The sequence below is a fragment of the Mizuhopecten yessoensis genome, unplaced genomic scaffold (genome assembly GCF_002113885.1).
Source record: "Mizuhopecten yessoensis strain PY_sf001 unplaced genomic scaffold, ASM211388v2 scaffold10629, whole genome shotgun sequence".
Classification (NCBI taxonomy): Eukaryota; Metazoa; Mollusca; class Bivalvia; order Pectinida; family Pectinidae; genus Mizuhopecten; species Mizuhopecten yessoensis.
The window spans coordinates 249,969-271,883 of record NW_018408642.1 but is presented as its reverse complement, the minus strand read 5'-3'; the positions used below and the strand labels follow the sequence as shown (position 1 = coordinate 271,883).

At 37.7% G+C, this 21,915-nt stretch overlaps 2 protein-coding genes across 3 annotated transcripts; one reads left to right on the top strand and one right to left on the bottom strand.

Moving 5' to 3' along the window:
• Positions 1 to 787: 787 nt before the first annotated feature.
• On the top strand, positions 788 to 14,482 carry LOC110461494 (methyltransferase-like protein 24). Of its 2 annotated transcripts, XM_021514968.1 has the most exons (8): positions 788 to 1,174; positions 4,221 to 4,368; positions 8,698 to 8,825; positions 11,287 to 11,444; positions 11,907 to 12,029; positions 12,359 to 12,433; positions 12,586 to 12,730; positions 13,643 to 14,482. In XM_021514968.1, the coding sequence occupies exons 2-8, from the start codon at positions 4,341 to 4,343 to the stop codon at positions 13,955 to 13,957; spliced, it is 972 nt and encodes a 323-aa protein (XP_021370643.1). In that variant the 5' UTR covers positions 788 to 1,174; positions 4,221 to 4,340; the 3' UTR covers positions 13,958 to 14,482. The 2 variants fall into 2 exon arrangements, with proteins under 2 accessions (XP_021370643.1, XP_021370644.1); XM_021514969.1 differs by lacking the exons at positions 788 to 1,174; positions 4,221 to 4,368 and adding an exon at positions 7,334 to 8,046.
• A 4,806-nt stretch (positions 14,483 to 19,288) lies between these two features.
• LOC110461499 lies at positions 19,289 to 20,014 on the bottom strand. The gene has a single exon (XM_021514979.1). The coding sequence runs from the start codon at positions 20,012 to 20,014 to the stop codon at positions 19,289 to 19,291; it is 726 nt and encodes a 241-aa protein (XP_021370654.1).
• Positions 20,015 to 21,915: the final 1,901 nt, after the last annotated feature.

Sequence of the window (21,915 nt, the reverse complement as noted above, 5' to 3'; positions counted from 1 at the left end):
AAAAAAAAAATAGTCTCGTTGAACAGAATGCCACACACTGGTATCCCTTATAAAGCTTTCGTTAGTAGACTGCATTCACCTTCGATAAACACGAGGTAATTTTTGTATTATTGTAGCAAACGTTAAATCTATTATCAAAACAGTTAATATCTTTATAATTGTAGACTTTCAGAAACTGTTAGTCTGCTGCAAGAAATCTAGATAGCCATCCTAATGTTCAAATTGTCGTTTGTTTCCTACATTTTCGTATGTTTGGTTTAATTTTCTTTAACATGTTTGATCGGCAATGCAATATTTAAGAAAAATAGAAAATAACGAAGGAAATGTATAACTAGAGGCCATTGACAAAGTGCAAGATTTAGGCCAGGTTTTCGGACAGGGTAGGGGTCTCCTACTTCGCTTAAGTAATGTTTCGTGCTCAATGTGGGAACCGTGGTAGAGACAACAACACCACAACGCACACCAATGAGCGTACAACCTCTACTGCATATTGCACAAGGCTGCGACCCTTCGTGCTAATATCGGAGTCTCCGGCTGAAACAAAGTAGGATATGAAAATTGTCATATGATAACGTCTTATTTTTTACCTGACGGATTAGTTTTCAGGACCTCATGGGTTTTCAGTTACCTTGACAACTTGACATACATGTGCTGTGACGCCCCTACATATGTGGCAGGTCCCTGTGACTTCAGCAATCTACAGGTGAACATTAAAACACTAACAAAACACGCCTATAGAAGTGTATTCAGTCAAGCATGTGCCCCCTGTTAAAACACAAAGCTAACGGTGGAACATTGAAACTACTTAATGAACACGGTTTTATTAGCTTAACGAAGTGATTTTCAAAAACATATTTCCCTGTTCACATACTTTAATGTGAATGATTCCTTAATGTCAAACTTTCGTAAATATAACGTAAAATAATTGAAGATGTTATTCAGTTATGGTAAAAGTTTACACGAGTCTTAACTCCTCTTGCACCTAACAGTTTGGCTCCAGTACGCTGACTGGTATGCCGGATCATAACCCGAACATGGTACGCTCTAGTGCACGTAAAATCGATCATTGCCAATCTGTGATATATGAATGAGTCGTGGACATATTATCGGAAGCGTCGGACAGCAAAATCAAAATTTTGCACTGAGGAGAACTTTAAGATTCAAGGAAATCAAGGTATGTGGAAAATAGGTATACTTTTATTGTATGGTCATTATTACTGGTTAGGTACTAAACTAAGAGGGATATGCAATGATACCGTGTGACAGAAGCCGATAACTTACGCAGAGCTGATACTGACCGCAACAGTATTTTACGCACGAAACATTTCCTTTCCATTCAGTGGACGTTAACGTTTCATTATAAATGATTAGATCCGTCTAACAATGACCCAAACTAAACATTGTATCGTCATATGCCTGGCTTCCAAACTGGTCTGTCACAAGTTTGGAGAAATACAGAAAGCCCAGCATGCTCCGTGGTAATGCTTTAGTAACCGTTCCCCTTCATGTACAGGCAACCGACACTAAATTGGTAGGAAACGTTGCAAGACGAAACTAAAATAATGTATTCGGATTATAAGCATGCAATGCCGTATGTTAAGGGAATGACAGCTAGACCCAACAAGTCGAATAGAAGGCTCAAATCGGAGGATTAAATCCAAAATGCATAAAAAATGTGTTTCGTAAATTCAATAAGTTCAGGATTGCGGATGCTTGCAGAAATGTAAATTATAAGTAGTCACTGGCGTATTTCATGGTAAAAGACTAAAATTAGAAACAAAAGGGCATAATGGCGTTAATCGTTACCTGAGTAGTAAATGAGTTTTTATCGTTGTTGAAATGGGAAGTGGAAATAAGCATGTAAAAGAGAAACGTAAATTACATAATCACAAATATACCAATATGTTAATACACAATCACAAATATATCAAAACGTCAACACAATTACAAATATAACATAGCGTCAACACGCTATGATAACACATTTGATCTTTTTTTCTTTCTTAAAAAACTAATTTGGGTTTAAGCAGTATTTGCTACAAACAAAAATATACACTAGATATGTAACCGTCCTTATTGTGACGTTCTTTATTAAACGGGTTATAGTTGATTAGACAAGACAAGACAAGATTTTATTCTTTTAAACCACAATATACATGTGATATTAAGAAAATATACAATGGTTACATTCAAGATAGAGTACGTGCTGTTTTAACCAGGAGAACGGACTCTCTATTACTATATTAATATATTTGCATATCTTAACTAGTAAAACTTTGTTATTTGTTGAAAAAAGTTGCTGGAATTTTAAACAGTTTGGTTGCCTGGTATAGTAATTTGGAATATACAACTTTCTTTCATTTGAAAAATTTGGACAATTAAACATATAATGAAATTCATCTCCAACTTCAGTATTACACAAATGGCATATTCTATTTCTTCTCTCTACATTTAACCATCTCCCTCTTTCTATTGAAAGTCTGGCATTGCCCGTTCTAAATTTACAGAACATAATGGCATTTTTTGTAGACAGGATATTTAGATAATTTTCTAATTTTAGTTCATCTTTAAATAATTTATAAGTTATTCCTTTGCTGGATTCATTTTTGTCAGAATCCCAATTTTGCAAAAATTGGTAAAATAAAATTCGTTCAACAGTTTTTTTAATCACAAAATATTTGGAAATGTTTGTGATATCCATATATTGGATAATCCACACTCATCAAGTATACTTTTCACATATCTCATCCAGGGGATGTAATAACCAGTTTCCCCATTTTCTTCTGCAATTTTGTGAAATAGTAATTTATACAAAATACTGGATATTTTATTAAAATCTGCTTCTACAAGGTTTGCCCAGAAAGTGATCATTCTCACTTTAATATTTATTGATAGGGGATATCTCCCCAATTCGCCATACACCATAAAATTTGGGGTAGACTTATTTACATGAAGTATGAATTTACAAAATTTAAAATGTAAACGCTCGATCATATTTAAATTACTGAAACCCCATATTTTGCAACCATACAATAAAATTGGTTTTATAATTTTGTCAAATAAGTCTAATTGACAATCTATTGATTAGGATATAATTGTGGACGTCGGCATCGCTACCTCGATATCTATAACAATTTAACTAGAAGTACATTGTGGTAAACATTTAATGAGTCTCTATATAAGACGCTGTATAATCGTACTTCAACTAGAGATCTTTCCAGAATTCGTCCAAATTTTTCTCGAAGTCAATTACGGTACGAGATGAAACGTTAAGTTTTGTTAGCCCGTTGTCTGTCTATCGTGTCCCGATAGCGAGGCACGCTACCACGTCGCGTTTGTGACACCGAGGCACCCATTTAGCCGTGGACACGCCTACATATTAGCTAAGCTATTGTGAAGACGTACGAATCCAAACAAACAAACAAACAGATATTGATTTATGATAATGGGAAATGATCGGTTCAGATTTTTTATAAAATGACAAAAAAAAATCTTTGACACAGCAATCGTTTGTTTATGGTACAAAATGTTTGAGCCATTCTAAAAACCTATTCGCTGTATTTAGTTATTGACGGAAGGCTTGATTTGTGTTTAAATAACCTGTATGATCCTGACTTGTTTTGATTCACGGTGTTTTTCATTTTCTGAATGCCTTCATTTCGGCGGCGTATACGGTAGTTTGAACGCAGAGGACAATGCAGACATTATATGATTCGTGTTTATACGCTGCCAGAGTTTACTAGGCTTAGGAAGGGAGAAATGTCAATATAAGACTTTGTAACAACAAGTAATAAAGATTTAATTAAGATTATCACAGCTTTCCTAACATTGCAAGCAAACATGTTGATACTTCAATGATGTGAATCCTTCATCTTCTACTTTTACCTCAGTTCAAGTTATGACACCGTTATTCCTACGTTTCGAAGATAGTGATGATATTTTGAAATTGTTATATGCATAAGTAGATAATGTCTACATTTCCATTAATTTTGTACACGATTAATTGGCTCTAGAGGTCTTTAAACTATCAAGCTGATTCGTGATATATTCATCTTATTCTTAATGATTTTTTTACGGCAAGCATTGTTTAGCCTCTAGTACTGGAACGCCGGCTCTTATGTCTTTCTATGTACTCTTGTTCATCCTTAGATTATCGATTTTTGAGTTTTATCTATGGTTTTGTTGACAATGTTTTGTCTTGCTGTTCATTCGTATGTCAGCTGTCGACATCTATCACGGAAATCAGCACAAAACTGACTCCCACATCCTGTACTGTACAAGGTATCCGGGAAACAGATTGAGATTGGCCCTGTGTGCGAGTTCCAGAGGACACGGAGGATATGGCTGGTGAACCTGGAAAACATAAACGTATGTTAAAACTCTGTCACGTTAATGTCCATGCATTCAGAATATAACACTAAAGCTAAGAATCATGATATCCAATATAGTCAAATGACAACCAGAAAATCGAGTCGATACTGAAACATATATATCCTAACGAAAGTTTACGTAGTTGATAGTGACATGATCTGAAGCCAACGTCCAGTGTGGTCAGTTTCATCTTTTGAGAAAGCCTGTGATAAAAATAGCTACGACCGAAATAGCGCAATATCCGGGGCATTTCAGTGCGAAGTTTAAACATTAAGAGTTCATCGCAATTAAGAACTATAAGTATCATAATGTATACCTCTAATAAGATATGTCTGTTCACATTTGGATTTGAATACAATCGAACATGTTCAACTAGACGCACTAGAGGATGCCGTATGGAGAACCACAGAAAGAACGATATCAACAGGTTTAACGTAAGATAGATCACTCATTTATAACGATGTTTGAGATGCTGTTGAAAGATGTTTTTATTCAGAACAAATGCATGCATTTGCATTCCAGAAAGGCTAGGTGAATAAAGCGAGAAGTTACCTTCTCTCCTTGGCTGGAAAGACATTTTGTTAGCTAGGAATTACCGACAGCTGCCACTAAAACGTACGGCTGTACAGTTAAGGGTTTCTCAATTACTGATCAAAAACGCCAAGAAAACATGTCTCTTGTCAATTTCTCGACATGAATTGTTCATAAGGAGCATCAAACTATATAATCATGAAGAATTTTCTGACAAGGTTATACAAAAACTTACATTACTAAATTGTCCCTTTAAACAACCCTCACAATGCTCACAATGAGGGGTGTAAGGGAGTGTTATATAAATGAGGGAAGTCCTTACCTGTAATAACTCTTTCCAAAATGTAATGAATGATTTTGATATTTCTAGTAGACCATCTTTTTTTTTCAACTTGAACACATTGTCACCTCCATAGGTTTTCAAAGTATCCAATATAATTTGGACTTACCTTCCTTAGGTATACAAGTTATCATGCCTTGCTTTTTTATGAAATTGATAACTCAGTTTGCATATTGTTGATTTAAGGCACGAATAAGAAAAATATGAACATTCACTATAAAGAACTTATAAAACTCAACAGTAAAACCATCTATACCTGGTGATTTGAAATTTTTCGTATTTTTCAATGACTTAATTAGCACATTCTTCATATTTATTAATAAATGGGTTTCTATCATCAAAAATATACCTGTCAATAATTTCTAGCTTTCGACTTTCATACAACTTTCTGAAATACAGTTTTTGATCTTCTAAAATATCAGTTATGTATTCTGACATTTCACCATTGGTATCAATTAAACCAAACAATAATCCAGCCTAGCCTGTTTTCTGTTCGGACCATGCCAGGTACATTGGTACTTATAGGGGTCGTGTTCTCTTTAAATATCAATTAAATCGAAAGTTGCCATCATTTCATGTATTTTCTCTTGATTCACCTCATGATTTCTGTTAATATGATTTTTTGTACCAACATTGTAGTTTTCGGGGGTGTTCCAATCTCCACCCATTATTATAGAGGTATTTTCACAAAGTTCAAGCTGTCTACTAAGCTGTTCATAGAACACTCTATTGGTCTCGTTAGGCCCATATATAGCTACAAACGCTATATTTTTATCACAAAAGGTAAGTTTTATACTGAGCATGACAAACTTACCCTTTTTATCAAACTTTTCTGATTTTTGTTTAAGCCCAAAAGAGTTTTTAAAAGGATTGCAACTTCCCTACTGTTGAAAGTATAGGAATTGGACCGGGTATCACAGCCCCATTCCATTTTTCAAGAATGTTCTGTTCTTATATCTGAATGAGTGTCTACTAAAATGTAGTATCAAACTGCTTTCTACATCTTCCAAAAATATCCCTTCTCTGAAAAGAATTTGAGAATAGACCCCTACAATTAATACTACCAATTGGTAGTCACCCAGGCTCTAATTATCTTTCACAATTTGTATTTTTGTCAACAACCTCACTGTCCCACTATCCAGAAACATGTACATACTGCTATGATTTTCCATGCATAGCAACCAAGTCTAGACATCCATATAGGTAGCTCCAAACTTCAAAGTAATTGTCTAGAATCCTGGCATTTGACACAGAATTGTACCAACGTATGGATGTGTCCGCACGATGTCTGATCCTCGTAAGGAACACACAGAGTGCGACAATTATTATACAAACATTGTGTTCCCAGGGAATACCAAAGACCACATTTTCTTGATCTATAGGTTCATGCACATAGTGATAGACAAACAACTTGTACATGTGAAAAATGATATATAGAGGTAAAGGTTTGGAAATTTGGGGTAACTTTTTTAGGTTTTGCCCAAGAGGGTTTTTTTTTGTTACGCGTAGTGCAAAATTCAGTGAGAAGGTGTATATGGTGCTGTGATCCCACACCGTTACATTACATATGGTGTGTTCACAGTCGCCATGTACTGGTCTCAGGTCAGTGGTTTTTCTCCGGGTACTCATGTTTGTTCTTAAACTATTTCTAGGATGTCATCTACATATCGTTTCCAAAATTTGGGGCCACATTCCATGGGTGCCGATCTAATGGCGGTCTGCTTTAGGTGTTCTATGAACAGTTTCGCAACTATGGTTGACACAGGCAGTGGCGTAGCATACATGTATGCTTGCATACACTCAAATTGCAAGATGTTTTTAATCATATATTTTTTATTAATTTCTTTTTTTTAGTGATTAATATAAACCGTCCGTATCAATCACAAAAAAGGAAAGAATAAAAACAAATATTCTTGAAAATTTTAGTCTCATGAAGTAGTGTTGTTATGTCTGTACACATTGAAAAATATCGAAATCAAAACTACTTAGTGAAGTACAAAATTTAATATTATTCATATCAACGTCAGGTTTTACTTGTTAATTATCAGACTAAAAGGATTTCACAGAATACGGGAGATTGCTTCTAGGGCCTAGTAGAATTGTTTTTCCCAGCTATGGGAGGGGGATCCCTATTGTTATATACATGGTATATATTATATTATAACCATCAATAGAATATCCGGAATTAACCGTTTTTGTGTATTACTGTATTCCGTCTCCGTATCTTGTTTCTATGTTCTGTTGTTGGATCCCTGTTGGGGGAATAAAATGAAAAGTTGAAGAGTGAAGTTGTTTCGATTCATCTCTTAATAATCCTCTCACATCGCAAACCCAGTGCACTATCCTAAATCCTCCCATCCACTATGCACCTCGGACGTTCGACCCCCTGTAAGCATACACTCCGAAAATTTTGCTACGCCACTGACAGGAACTTTGAAGGAGTGGGCAAAATCTACACCCTACCTGTAACCTTTCTGATGCAGTGTGTATACGCTCCCCATCGATAGGTGAAACGTCCCGGATCGAGTTACATGCAAATATGTACAATTTCTTCACATCGCTGTACAGGTAAAAAATACAAATCGCTCACTCGGTCATAGCTTGACAAAGGAACCAGTCTGCCTTGAAACGTTGCGACATGTTTAATACGTACATTGTTTGTGTAGAAAGAAAAACTTTGTTCTTAATTAAGAGCTTGCCCCGAATATCATGACTTCCATGATAGAAACACTTACAACGCAAAGTTGTTCATAGACGCATGTTGATGAAGACTGGTGGAGTGCTATGGTAGCAATCACGATCTCGTAGGAAATTATGCTTTTCTTTGTATGATATGAGTTTCGTTGTTTTTCGTTACTTTCTGAAGTGTTCCTTGTAGATTTGTTGTAACTGCCCGAGTTCATGATGTGAGGACGTGACTCTACTTTGATTTGAAAGATCGTCGCAGAAGCAGAAGACGCTATCGGAACACCTGGTCCTATGTTCCTCATACATTTTCAATGGTCTTAATATTAATATTTCATTTATATCATAGTTTGCTCTAGATGTTCGATTTTAAGCTCTAATTATTCAATGTTTAAAATACACAATATTATATATGTGGTTCCCATCATTTGTGAAATACCTTTCTAATTTAAACACAAAAGAGCAGCTACATACGATACCAAGCATAACATTTGTCCTTATTTTGTATCTCCGCCGAACATATTTCTGTCTTTGAGATCCGATTCAGAACTTGTGACGCTCTCCATGTGTATCTGTGTGTGTCTCTTTCTCTCTCTTCAGTCCGCACGAAGAGGCACAAGAAGGCAGAAAGGCCTGGCAGTTAATCTTGTATATTTGTTGTTTTGTTTTATATTTTCCTTTGCAAGCACTTGTTTCTTTATTATTACTATATACGTGCCTACATGTTCAGTCTACTTGTAAACACTGTTTGCGCTGTATTTTGTTTACAGTAATGCGATCCCTCCGTACACGTAGAGTGTGGTTGTGTATGTTATTAGTGGTGACACTGTGCTGGATGCTGTTATATATCCGACACCACCGATATATCAAGACTACTGACAATACTAGGGCTTACCCAGTAAGTACATGTTTAACTAATTTATAGATATAGGCCACCTGGTCATTGTTTATAAAAGAAATTTTTGAGACTATATCATTAAAGTGAAATGCAATTGCATCGATAAATGTGGATATTGTTTGAAGTCTAAGACAAGTATAAACTTTCTAGGAGCAGTTGGTTGATTCATATTACATTTCATATTGTTCATTTTATCGACTTGCGTGTGTTACGTTCAGTTTTCAAGAAATAATGCGGCGGGGCTCGATTCTGCGATATGACGTGAACAAGTTTGGGGTCACCTACCCGACCACTTGGGGTTTATCCGGGATCTCTGGTTTCCTCCCACACTAAGACCACCATGCGCGCTAATAATTCCGAACCAGCAGAAGTGATTAATTTAAGTTGGAAGATGTCATAGAATAAATAAAATTTTAAAAGGCGAAGTTGAAGACCCTGCAAGTGGCTTTCTGAATCCTCGAGGTTTCCGAGACCGGTATGCTCAGTTATCCCTAGTAGCGACATGCATGGTTCTTAATGTACACACTTCTATTAATTGAAACTATCCAGTACTTCTCTAAATTTTTGAATTGATATAGTTCGGAGGTTTTATGAACCTCCCCTTATATGTTTCTACAGTATATCTGTTTGGCCTCTATCATCACCAATAAGTCCAAGGAGGTCGAAACACCTGTATGGTGTAGTGGAATTCAGTTTTGGCATACTACATTAATTACCAAAATTCACAGGTGTGTTACGTTCATCTTTCATAGGTACATTTAAGATAGACTTATAGTCAGTGGTATATGTTGATCTGTTTCTTTTCTCTCAACATCACGAGGTCTCTAGCTATGAAGGTTGACGAGGACCATGGACGTCTTTTTGTAATAAAAATTTGAATCTCCGTGGGAATTGTTTTCAGTTTCTTGCTGGTTATAGAAGTCCATATGTTAATAGATCTTGTTGGTTATAGAAGTCCATATGTTAATATATCTTGTTGGTTATAGAAGTCCATATGTTAATATATCTTGTTGGTTATAGAAGTCCATATGTTAATATATCTTGTTGGTTATAGAAGTCCATATGTTAATATATCTTGTTGGTTATAGAAGTCCATATGTTAATATATCTTGTTGGTTATAGAAGTCCATATGTTAATATATCTTGTTGGTTATAGAAGTCCATATGTTAATATATCTTGTTGGTTATAGAAGTCCATATGTTAATATATCTTGTTGGTTATAGAAGTCCATATGTTAATATATCTTGTTGGTTATAGAAGTCCATATGTTAATATATCTTGTTGGTTATAGAAGTCCATATGTTAATATATCTTGTTGGTTATAGAAGTCCATATGTTAATATATCTTGTTGGTTATAGAAGTCCATATGTTAATATATCTTGTTGGTTATAGAAGTCCATATGTTAATATATCTTGTTGGTTATAGAAGTCCATATGTTAATATATCTTGTTGGTTATAGAAGTCCATATGTTAATATATCTTGTTGGTTATAGAAGTCCATATGTTAATATATCTTGTTGGTTATAGAAGTCCATATGTTAATATATCTTGTTGGTTATAGAAGTCCATATGTTAATATATCTTGTTGGTTATAGAAGTCCATATGTTAATATATCTTGTTGGTTATAGAAGTCCATATGTTAATATATCTTGTTGGTTATAGAAGTCCATATGTTAATATATCTTGTTGGTTATAGAAGTCCATATGTTAATATATCTTGTTGGTTATAGAAGTCCATATGTTAATATATCTTGTTGGTTATAGAAGTCCATATGTTAATATATCTTGTTGGTTATAGAAGTCCATATGTTAATATATCTTGTTGGTTATAGAAGTCCATATGTTAATATATCTTGTTGGTTATAGAAGTCCATATGTTAATATATCTTGTTGGTTATAGAAGTCCATATGTTAATATATCTTGTTGGTTATAGAAGTCCATATGTTAATATATCTTGTTGGTTATAGAAGTCCATATGTTAATATATCTTGTTGGTTATAGAAGTCCATATGTTAATATATCTTGTTGGTTATAGAAGTCCATATGTTAATATATGTTGTTGGTTATAGAAGTCCATATGTTAATATATGTTGTTGGTTATAGAAGTCCATATGTTAATATATTTTGTTGGTTATAAAAATCCATATGTTAATATATCTTGTTGGTTTGGTGTCATCACCATTGTTCTCTCTTTCAGAAAATTGTATGACTTGCTTTTGACTTACATGTACATTTTAGGTGACGTCGACAACACCGGAGACTCTAATCCTACAGGAATACATGAATCTTTTGTGTCTACTGCTAAAGGGACATTGCAGAAACAAGAATCCAAAATTGCTCTACTACCCCTGTTACAACACTTGCGATCTCTATAGTTTCTTTACTCATTACTCACTCTTCTTCCTATTCTACTGCTGTTTTGCTTTAGTTATTCTGGTTTAATGTTACATTTACAGCGAAAATTTGTTTTCCCTGCCTGTCCCCCAATTGGTTCCACTAATGTGAATCTGACCGAAACTTTGAAGAAGACACTTGAGATAGGCAATGGACCCCCACCAGGCAGGGACACGCTTTGTAGCATGTCTTTCGAGGATCTGGAAATGTACCATCACACGTACGTTCTTAAATATGTATTAAAGTAAGACCTACGTCTGCTTTTCGGAATGGTTTATGGGCATAGGGAATTATAACATCGAGGGACTCTAGCATACAATTTCTCCGATTCATGTTGATGTCGCGTAATAATAAAGTCATGGACCTCACAAACAAAATCATACAACTACAACAATGACCTCTACCTCTCTTATACTTTAAATATAAATCACTTTTAAAAGAGATTTTTTTTTAATGAGAGGGCCTTTTAACAATGTGTATAAGACAAGAAGTGCAGTGTGGATTGCTGCGTTATCTTTATTGCTCCTCTACTGCGACTTCCGGTTTTATTCCTTGCTTGATTCGTCAATCTTTCAGAACAACGTGGTAATAATGTTTGAATGCTTAATTTAGGTTCTTATGTTTCTTAAATCTGATGAACACTTTAAATAATAAAAGTATAATTCATGTTGTAACGTCACAGGTATTTTAGTACGATCCAGAGCCCCTGTAAGCGGTCTGTGCGCATGGGCAACACCATGGACGGAGGATGGGACGTGTGTAGTGACGAGATAAAAAAGCACGCCTGTCTTGTTTACTCATTTGGGTAAGGAATCCTGTGACTGTTAATACCTTCATCTAACACTGTTTCTAAGTAAACTGCAGTCATCTTAATTTTACAACATTTTGTCGGGTTGGTAAATTGATAGATTCTTCTCTATTAACGTCATCAACTTTGTAGTAATTTTAGATCGATTTTCAATAAATGAAACAGAAAAAAACCCAGACCCAACTATATCTAACGCTAGTAATAAGATGTCTTTTTCTTACGGCAGACTTAGGCAGGGTTACACAGGACCAATATCTACATTAGGATAACGACGCTACTTCCGGTTAACATAAAGTGCAATCCTTACGTACCCTTGTTACTTTCAGAATACATTTTGACTTTTCGTTTGATGATGAAATGGCGTCAGTATTTGGATGCGAGGTGCACTCCTTTGATCCTAGGTGAGTAACGGGCACTGACAGATTTGGGTAATTTATTCTATTACTAATAATAAAATGTGATTTAAATAAATAAAAATAAGCTAGAGTTAAGTTGAAGTACATGTACCTCAATACTTGATTATTGATTATTGTATCCTATTGTTATTTCGCAGCATGCACCAGAAAGATCACGTACGCAACCCGTCCGTATTTTTTCACGCAACTGGCCTATCAGATTATAATGGTATCAGTAACGAAACGGTAGGCTGGAAAATGAGTACGCTTAAAGGTATTCGGGAGGAGCTTCGCCATGTTAGCGTAAGTAAACGAGGCTTAGTAAGGGCAACAACATAGCGCGGGATAGGGAGGGGGCTAGGTCACGTCAAAATAACGAAAAAAGCAAGAAGTGAACGATGGCGACGAGAATTGCTATTAGCAACGTTAAATGCAGGAGCAGCGTGATAAAAGCAGTGGCAACGGACTGCCATGGTTCAACAATGTAAACGGTCATACATCAATACTGTCATTAGGAAAGGGACCTCTCTCTCTGTCTCGTTCTGTCTCTGCCTCTCTCTATCTCTCTCTCTCTCTTTCTCTTTCTTAATTATATATTACAATTAAACATGTTTAACTGAAAATATCACTCCAGATGAAATAAACGAAATGTTTACATATAACATTACTCGCCAAATAAATTAATGTAGACATGTTAAACAGCCACTGTTCCCATAGGAACAATAACTTGTTGATATATAAATGATCAAAAAAGATTGAAATCCAGAAAAAAACACTATATCAGTACTATCTAGATAAAGCACATATATTTCTAGAAGAGGTTTTTTTTTTTGTTTTCTAAATGGTTGAAGCAGCAGATTTGTTCATAATTTTAAAACGTATTCTACGATGCACTTGACCTTTGGTAGGAGAGAAGTAACATATGTCTAGTCTGTTGCTTATCCTGTTAATGTACTATTCTGACTGAAATGCGTAAAATGAAAATGAATGAGGGAAATTCGCGATTATATATTCATAGCCGCATATGTACAAGGAACGTGAAACATATAACAAGGGGCGCGCCTTCTTCATAGGAAATAAGCGGTTACATACACTAAAATAAAATCTTTGGGCTTCTATAGGAGATGGAAAATGTAGACCAAAGTGGTACGTCTATTATTCATGGCGATGGTCTCATTTTTGCTGAAATTTTGTCTTGTTCTGTTATCGTTACAGCGTGCCCCTGACGTCATAAAGATGGACATAGAGGCCTTTGAGTGGGATGTCCTACCCGACATGTTGAGGACATCACAACTAACTGACGTCAAGCAGCTTCTGGTGGAGTTGCACGCGAACTATGATAGTCCCTTGAGAGAATATTGGGTTCATAAGCTTCTAATATTTCGTGACCTGTACCTGGAGGGGTATCGCGTTTTCTGGACTGGACGCAATATGCAGTGTACCTACAAATCACCCGTACACAACCGCAGACTGTACGGATGCTACGAGGTCTCATTCGTCAAGGTAAATAAATCAAAATCTCACAAGTAAAACGGTAATGAGATTTATGAGAAAAACAATTTGTAGACAGATACTCGGTAAGGACAGCCGAAAACGACAAAGGTTCATAGGTTCCGGTGGGCCTTTGGTCACGTGATTGTCACCAAGCAAATTGGTTGACGGATGTGGGCGTTTATGCTTTGCTACCGAGGAATCACAATCAGAATATGGTCTCCTTCAGAGTACATCGTGTCAGTGGGAACTTTGTGTATTCAATAAAGACGAATTTCCTTTCTTTTACTTTTAATTGCATAGTTAGTATAGTGAGTGTTTAAGGTTGATTTGTATCTTGTGTGTGTGACAGTATCTTTATCGCAATTTAAGAAATATTAAAAAATAACTGAATTTTATGATACCCCCCACCAGTGGTGGATGTTTTATTAGCTATAGGAGTCACATGTACATGCACTCTCCTTGAACCTGGACAAATTGTAGGAAATTTCTAACGGGAAATATTTATTTTTGCAGTATATATAACAAACTTCATCTTCATCTTTAGACCTTCCTCCGTCAATATTGTCAATATAAACAAAGTTTAATGAATTCAGGATCCATGAACATTATTAAATAATTCACATGTACTGTAGATATATAGAGGTTACACAACGAGTGGTTACAAAAGTCACGAGCTTTAGCGAGTGTCTTTCTGTAACTTTTGAAAATTAACTAACGGGAGTGAAATAAATACCATACTCAACAACCACGAGTCGTGTGATCTGTTTCTACCACAATCTTATGATCAGTCGGAAATAACATACACACACGTGTTTTTGACAAGGCTGGCGTAGTGATATGACCCATTTGTAAAGAGTCACTCATTAATATTCAAAAATGACTTTTCTTTTTACAAATTTAATTATTGTCAAAATTAATGTTTCGGCAACTACTTCGTGAAAAAATAAAATAGATGAACGACTTTGAATATTGAGAGTAGTAGTATTGCATTAATTTGGATAAATTAACCACGGACTATATGCGCGTAAGCATATCGTACGAAGTCTGCCTCCCGCCAAGTGATGAACCGTTGTAGACGAACTTATCGCGGTCAATATCCAAAACCATAGGCCTACGTTTCTTCGTGACGGTTCTATGGTTGACGTTTATAGTGAAAGTTCAGCCATAGTTAGACCGTTTAAATAGCGATAACGGGACGTTGGGAGAACGAAATATTTCCCGACACTGTGACAGATCTTGTTTTGGTTTCACGACCTGGACACGCGACAGTGTGACGTCGAAACGATATCGAGCGTTCGTAGCAATTTTGCCTGAAACTAGCGATCAAATCTTTAAGCATCATCTTTTAATATTGCCTTAATAACACCCCTTTCCGCATAACCTCACAAAGTCACCAACATTTGTCGGATGTTGACAGCCGACGACGTAAACAAAACAGCAGGTGGCAAAAAGCACGTGGAAAAAGTCTTCCCGGTCAAAGTTCATCTTTTCGACCAATCAAAACTCTTGAAGGTCATATACCACGTGTGGTATATAACTCAAATTTATCTAACAGTCTGCGTATTACACAGCGTATTGTGGTAGAAGTTTATAATCACTATCAGCAGAGTATAATCTGTATTTTCATGCAGTCAATTTTGCCCTTTATTACATATACATGTATCTCTAACGTCTTAGATGTAGGAGAATTATAAATAAGTGGTATATAACTCATATTTATCTAACAGTCTGCGTATTACACAGCGTATTGTGGTAGAAGTTTATAATCACTATCAGCAGAGTATAATCTGTATTTTCATGCAGTCAATTTTGCCCTTTATTACATATACATGTATCTCTAACGTCTTAGATGTAGGAGAATTATAAATAAGTTATACTTGTCTGAGAGGCCTTACAATTTACTAATTGATGTTATGAAAACCCTTATCTTATATCATAACACTAAAAATAAAATTACGTGTAAAATAATAAAGATAACTAATAATTTCGAAAACCACCCCAAACTAAATTATGTTTTGTCTATACATTAAAAAGTTCCAAATTACCCCAAAGGGGCCCCACTAAAAACGGACAAAACAGACATGAGGGAGGGTTTCAGTTTCCCATAAATTTACGTTTTTGCTAGACACTGATAACATATGCGCCCTAATAACATCTTAAAGGTACTGTTTGCCAACAAAACCATTCACATTAATGAAACAACCCAAGGTCGACGTTTTGATAACGAACCAGTGGTTTTATTGTAGGTAAATCTTACCTTGCAACGATACAAACTTTACTACGCATACACCTAACGCTATCGATACTTATATAACAGATACGAGTACAATCTGACAATTAGCACTTAGCTGTAAAATACGTACGTTTAACCGGGGATTATATAATAACAAATACTGAATTGGAAATAGGACATATACTATTTCCTTATCTATTAGTTATAATATTGATTACAATTTATCGTTACACATATATTATATTATAAGTGTATGGCCTTTTGGCATTTACTGTTGACGTTACTCATAAATGGTGAAAACTATTTACGGACGTACACTATGACGGGAAATTCAAAAGGATATATACATATTGGGAATAGTATGACTTCTAATGAAATAATCACCTCTGTTTGGTTGAAGGCTTTACAATATGTCCAGCTCATGTATTAGTCTGTACATATATTCAAGTCTGTAAACATAAACAATACAAATAATAAGATATGGAATATAAACACAATCGTACCAGCCGGTGTAATGGCGGTCACACAGGTAAACCTAGCGTACGCACACATACATGTTTTATTTAAAATAATATAGAATACTGTACACATAATAGCAGATACAGCTCGCGGGAAATACCGCACGACGGACAGGAGAAGTGACAAATAGAAAAGATCGTCAGGTAAGTTTGTAAATCGAGAACTCAGGTTATACCTCACTTATATTCTTGTCAGTCGTCGTTGTCGTCGCTCTCTCATCTACCTAGTCATACAAATTATCGCGCGCCAATAGCCAATCAGATGATAGATATATACTGACGTCACACTACTGACCTCTATACCGGACACTTCTCTATCCCCTGAGGTATCTCCAGCGGTGGCACCGGCTGCGACATCTGTGGGATGGTCAACAGCCACCAAGAGTACCTCATCATCAGATGGCGACGACGAACAGGAAGAACTTCTCTCAGACGAATCGTCCTTAGCAGCCTTTCGTGAGCGTGTCACTGGGGGTTAAGTCTGTCGGGGAAGTGATACAGGCTGATCAAACCCGGAAATATAATTGATCGGAAGAAGTAGGTTCCGGTGTAAAGTTCGCACTTTTCCCTCGCCATTCTCCTTCTTCACAGTGTATGCTGGTATCTCGGCGTTGGGTTGTCCAGTCACAATGTAGGGTTCTTCCTCCCACTTGTTGGCCAACTTATGCCTGCCATCGAAGGCAACAACCTTCACCAGCACACGATCTCCGATAGCGACAGTAGTTCCTCGAACTTTAGTGTCATCGTTTTTTTCCTGTTTTGACTGGGCTTTAGATATATTGGCTGAAGCTAGTTCATACGCTTTCTTCAAACACTATCGTAGATCTCCGACGTAGGCAGTCATAGATGTCTCCTTATGGCCGAAATCAAGCCCGAAAGCGAGATCCACAGGTAACCGCGGGTTCCTTCCGAACATCAAAAAATAAGGAGACTGTCCAGTTGACTCGTGTCGGGTGCAGTTATATGCATGGACAAGCGATGAAATGTGTTCCTTCCAATCCTTCTTCTGATCCTGTTCGATCGTCCTGAGCATGCTGATCAAGGTACGGTTAAATCATTCACAAAGTCCATTTCCCATGGGGTGGTAGGGCGCAGTGTGAGACTTTGCGACACCAGTAACCTTGCACAACTCCTTCAGCAACTGGCCATCACTGATCTGGGTCAAGTGAGAGTTTTAGACTGTCAGATGACGATTTAGGATTTTGTTAAAATGATTATAATTTTTACTTCCAGGGAGTGAATTTCACCAAAATTTGAATCGCTTTCTTTCATAAGGAAGTATTTTAAACATTATATGTGCAATTTCAGCAAACATAGATTTTTTCCCCGAACAGGCGCTTTAACTCTATTGGACATATATATAAATAACCTGATAAAATCAGCTCACTTGTTACATAACCTTTACTCGTATTCCCAGTTGCAAGTTGCAATCATACCGTCCTCTCATGGCTGTGTATGTACATGTGAATTGATGTATACAGCAAATAATTGGGTGATTTTAAATGCGAGCATAATATTGTGAATCTGGAATGATGATGATGATGGTGATATCATTATGGTTTTGATGATTAAGAATGACGATAAAGATTGAATGATGAATGAAGATGATGACTGTATGATTATGGTGATGATTGAATGATGATGATTAGGATTAGGATGATGACGATAGTGATGATGATGGTATAATGATGATGAGTATGATGATGATGGATTCTGATTGTAACAACTCCAAAAGACGTGTTGGTTTTTGTATAATCATTAATGTCGCCAATCCTCCAGAGAGGGTATAAAACTGTTACAACAAAGGGACGATGTTAAAATAAGTACCAGAACATTTGAATGCCATTTGGCAGTATATCTCACAACAATGTCTCACAATAACCAAGGAACATTATATGATGGGATATCGCAATGTTTATGAAATGTCACTGAAATCAATGTCATGAAATGTTTATGAAACAAAAGTATCTTTTCATTGTAATCACTTACTCTGTGGTGGCAGTAGCACACAATGCCATGTAACGAAATGATAGCAAAAATCTTCCTGAGAAGAACCATGCCTGTGAACGGCAGGAAAACGGAAGTTCGCAAGGGCGATAAATCTAAGCGGACTGCGATTATAAAGGTCCCAGACTAGAACATCCCTAGAGTTGTGCACAAATGTACCGCACAGTGCACTGGTAAAAAAACGTAAGGCATAACCCCTTCTGACTTGACCGGAAAAAATCACTATAGATCTACACATATAGATTTCGACTAGAAATCGCAACGATAAACAAGACAAATTCAATGTCACTAAAATTCTTCGAAATGATAAGTAATAATCCTTTGCATTAAGGTGATTGAGAGTCATCGCTAACACTAGGAATCACTCAGAGACCAGGAGGATGAGGTCAGATATGGGCATCAGGAACCTTGTCAGTTTTTCCGTCTCTAGAAACACGAATCTGCGCCTTTCTCAAACGTGAGTCATCGCTGGCGAACACAAGCTCCACAACAACTAGTGGCCAGTTGTTTCTGGCGACCTGGGAGTACTTGAGTAAGACAATGCCTCCTTTCTTGCGGTTGGGACGGTCATCATTCCATTTCTCACGCTTCTGAAGAGTGTGGAGGTACTCATGTCTCCAACGTCTCCAGAAATCGTTGGCAGGCACCTGGACATGCTTCCACCGGTCCATCCTCCACGTTGATTGTGTCGATCTCCAACGGGTTGACAGCTCCAACAAAATTGGTTCCCCAGTCAGAGCGGAATAGTTTAACACTGCCCCTGATCGCTGTAAATCTCCTTAACGCGTTGATAAATGACGCACTGCTGAGTTCCTCAACCACTTCAATATGGATAGCCCGGGTGACCAAACAAGTGAACAGTATAGTCCATCGTTTGTTTTGGGCGGACTCTCCCCTGGTCTTGCGGGTGACGATGGACCAGGGTCCAAAGGTGTCGACTCCCACGTATGTAAAAGGTGGGTTGGGTTTCAACCGGTCAATAGGCAAGTCAGACATCTTTTGGCGCTCCACTTGACCTCGAAGCCTTCTACATTGAACACAGCTATGTATGAGGGAGGACACAAGACGTTTCCCACCGATGTTCCAGAACCCTGCTGCTCTTACGGCACCTTCTGTGATGTGTCTTCCCTGGTGGAGGACTGACTCATGAAAATGTCTAATGATGAGTTTGGCGATGGGTCTGCGTTTTGGCACAATGATAGAGTTGGTTTCGCTGGTAGGCAGGGTTCGTGTGGCCTTATTGAGATGACCGCCGACTCTTAGAACGCCATTCGCATCGACGATACGGGACAATGAGAGTATTGTGCTATTATTCGGGAGTGGTCTCCCCTCCATGACACATTGTATCTCTCTCACATATTGATCTCGATGTGCTTCCTTAATCACAAAGCGCTCAGATTCTTCGTATGAACTTACTGTTCTGTGGGAGGCACATAGATGCCAACCACGACAAGACTCGGCCTGCCTACTACACCGAGTGAAACTCCTGGCGAGGTGTTAAAGGTAGGCGATTGATTCCACGAGTCTATTCCAACTGGAGTGATGGCCAGATCGTCAGAACCCAGTCCATCTGGAGAGGCAACAGATGTTTTAATGGCGTTTACTTCTGGTCTAACATCCTTGTCATGTTCAGAGTCCACTAAAGGGAAGTCCTTCTTCTGGGTAATCTCATATTCTTTGAGGAAGGCCGGTCCTTGGAGCCAGGCACTATCTTGGATTTTACCTGCATACACAGTTCTTGTAGCTTGGTCCGCTGGGTTTAATTCTGTGGGCACATAGTTCCATTGATCTGGCACAGTCGACCGTCTTATTCGGTCGACTCTATTACCAACGTACACGTAAAAGCGTCTGCGTTCGTTGTTAATGTACCCAAGTACTACCTTGCTGTCTGTGTGGAAGTGTGCAAAGTCCACAGTGAAGTTTAACTGTTCTAGTAACGTCTCCCAAATCTCAACCGCGAGGACAGCAGCACAGAGTTCGAGTCTGGGGATAGTGTGTCCATGAGTAGGCGCGACATTGACCTTTCCGAGTAGAAATCCGATGCGATGTTTTACACTTGGTTCAAATATTTTCACATACGAAACTGCTCCAATGGCTTCCTTTGATGCATCAGAAAATATGTGGATTTCTTTTCTCACGACCTCTGTAGAGAGTAGATCCGTATACGATCGCGGAATGTGGACGCTTTCCAATAGGAAGAGGGATTCTCTTCATACGTCCCACTCAGCTTGTCGGTCCGTCGGTAGGGGTTCGTCCCAATCCAAGGAGTTGGACATTAAATTTCGTAAGAGTAGTTTGCCTTAAATCACTACAGGGGCGACAAATCCAATGGGATCGAAAAGACTGTTCACCACAGACAATACCCCACGTCTCGTGTAGGGTTTATCATTGATGCCTGCAGCTGTTTTGAAGGTGAAGGTGTCTGACATGATGTTCCAGTTGAGCCCCAGACTTCTCTGTAATGGAGGGGTATCAGTGTTGAGGTCAAGGTCCTTGATGTTCTTTGCTAAGGCAATGGGTTCGAACGCATTCAGTACGACCTCACTGTTGGAAGCAATTATATGGAGCCTCATGTTACCACCCTCTAGGAGGGATTTCTTGGTCTTTTCAATAAGGTTGATAGCCTCTGATTCCTCTGCGCACGAAGTTAACCCGTCGTCAACATAAAAGTCGCGTCCAACAAATTCTCTAACATCGGTATCGGCGGTTTCAACAGCCTTCCTTAGCCCGAAGGTAGCCACCGACAGAGAGGGACTATTCCCAAAAACATGGACCGTCATGCGATAGTCAATCAGTTCCTTGTCTGGGTCATTATCTTTGTACCAAAGGAATCTTAAAAAGTTCCTATGCTCTTGTTTGACTCGAAAACAATGAAACATCTACTGGACGTCGGCTGTGATAGATACGGCCTCCTTTCTTAAGCGAAGGAGGACTCCAAGGAGGTTGTTGGTGAGATCAGGTCCCGAAAGGAGAACACCGTTCAACGAGACATCATGGTGTTTGGCCGACGAGTCGAATACGTCTCGTATTTGGTCAGGTTTGTTGGCGTCATAGACGCCGAATAATGGTAAGTACCAGCATTCCTCCTCGTCTGATAAGGCTGGGGCTATCTCAGCGTGTTCATCGTCCAATACCTTGGTCTCTGTGTAGGCTGGCGTCAAGTGAATTGGCTCGTCTCATCGCTTGACACTTGTTATTGGGTAGTCTAGGTCGAACAGTCCGGAAAGGCAGGGGGG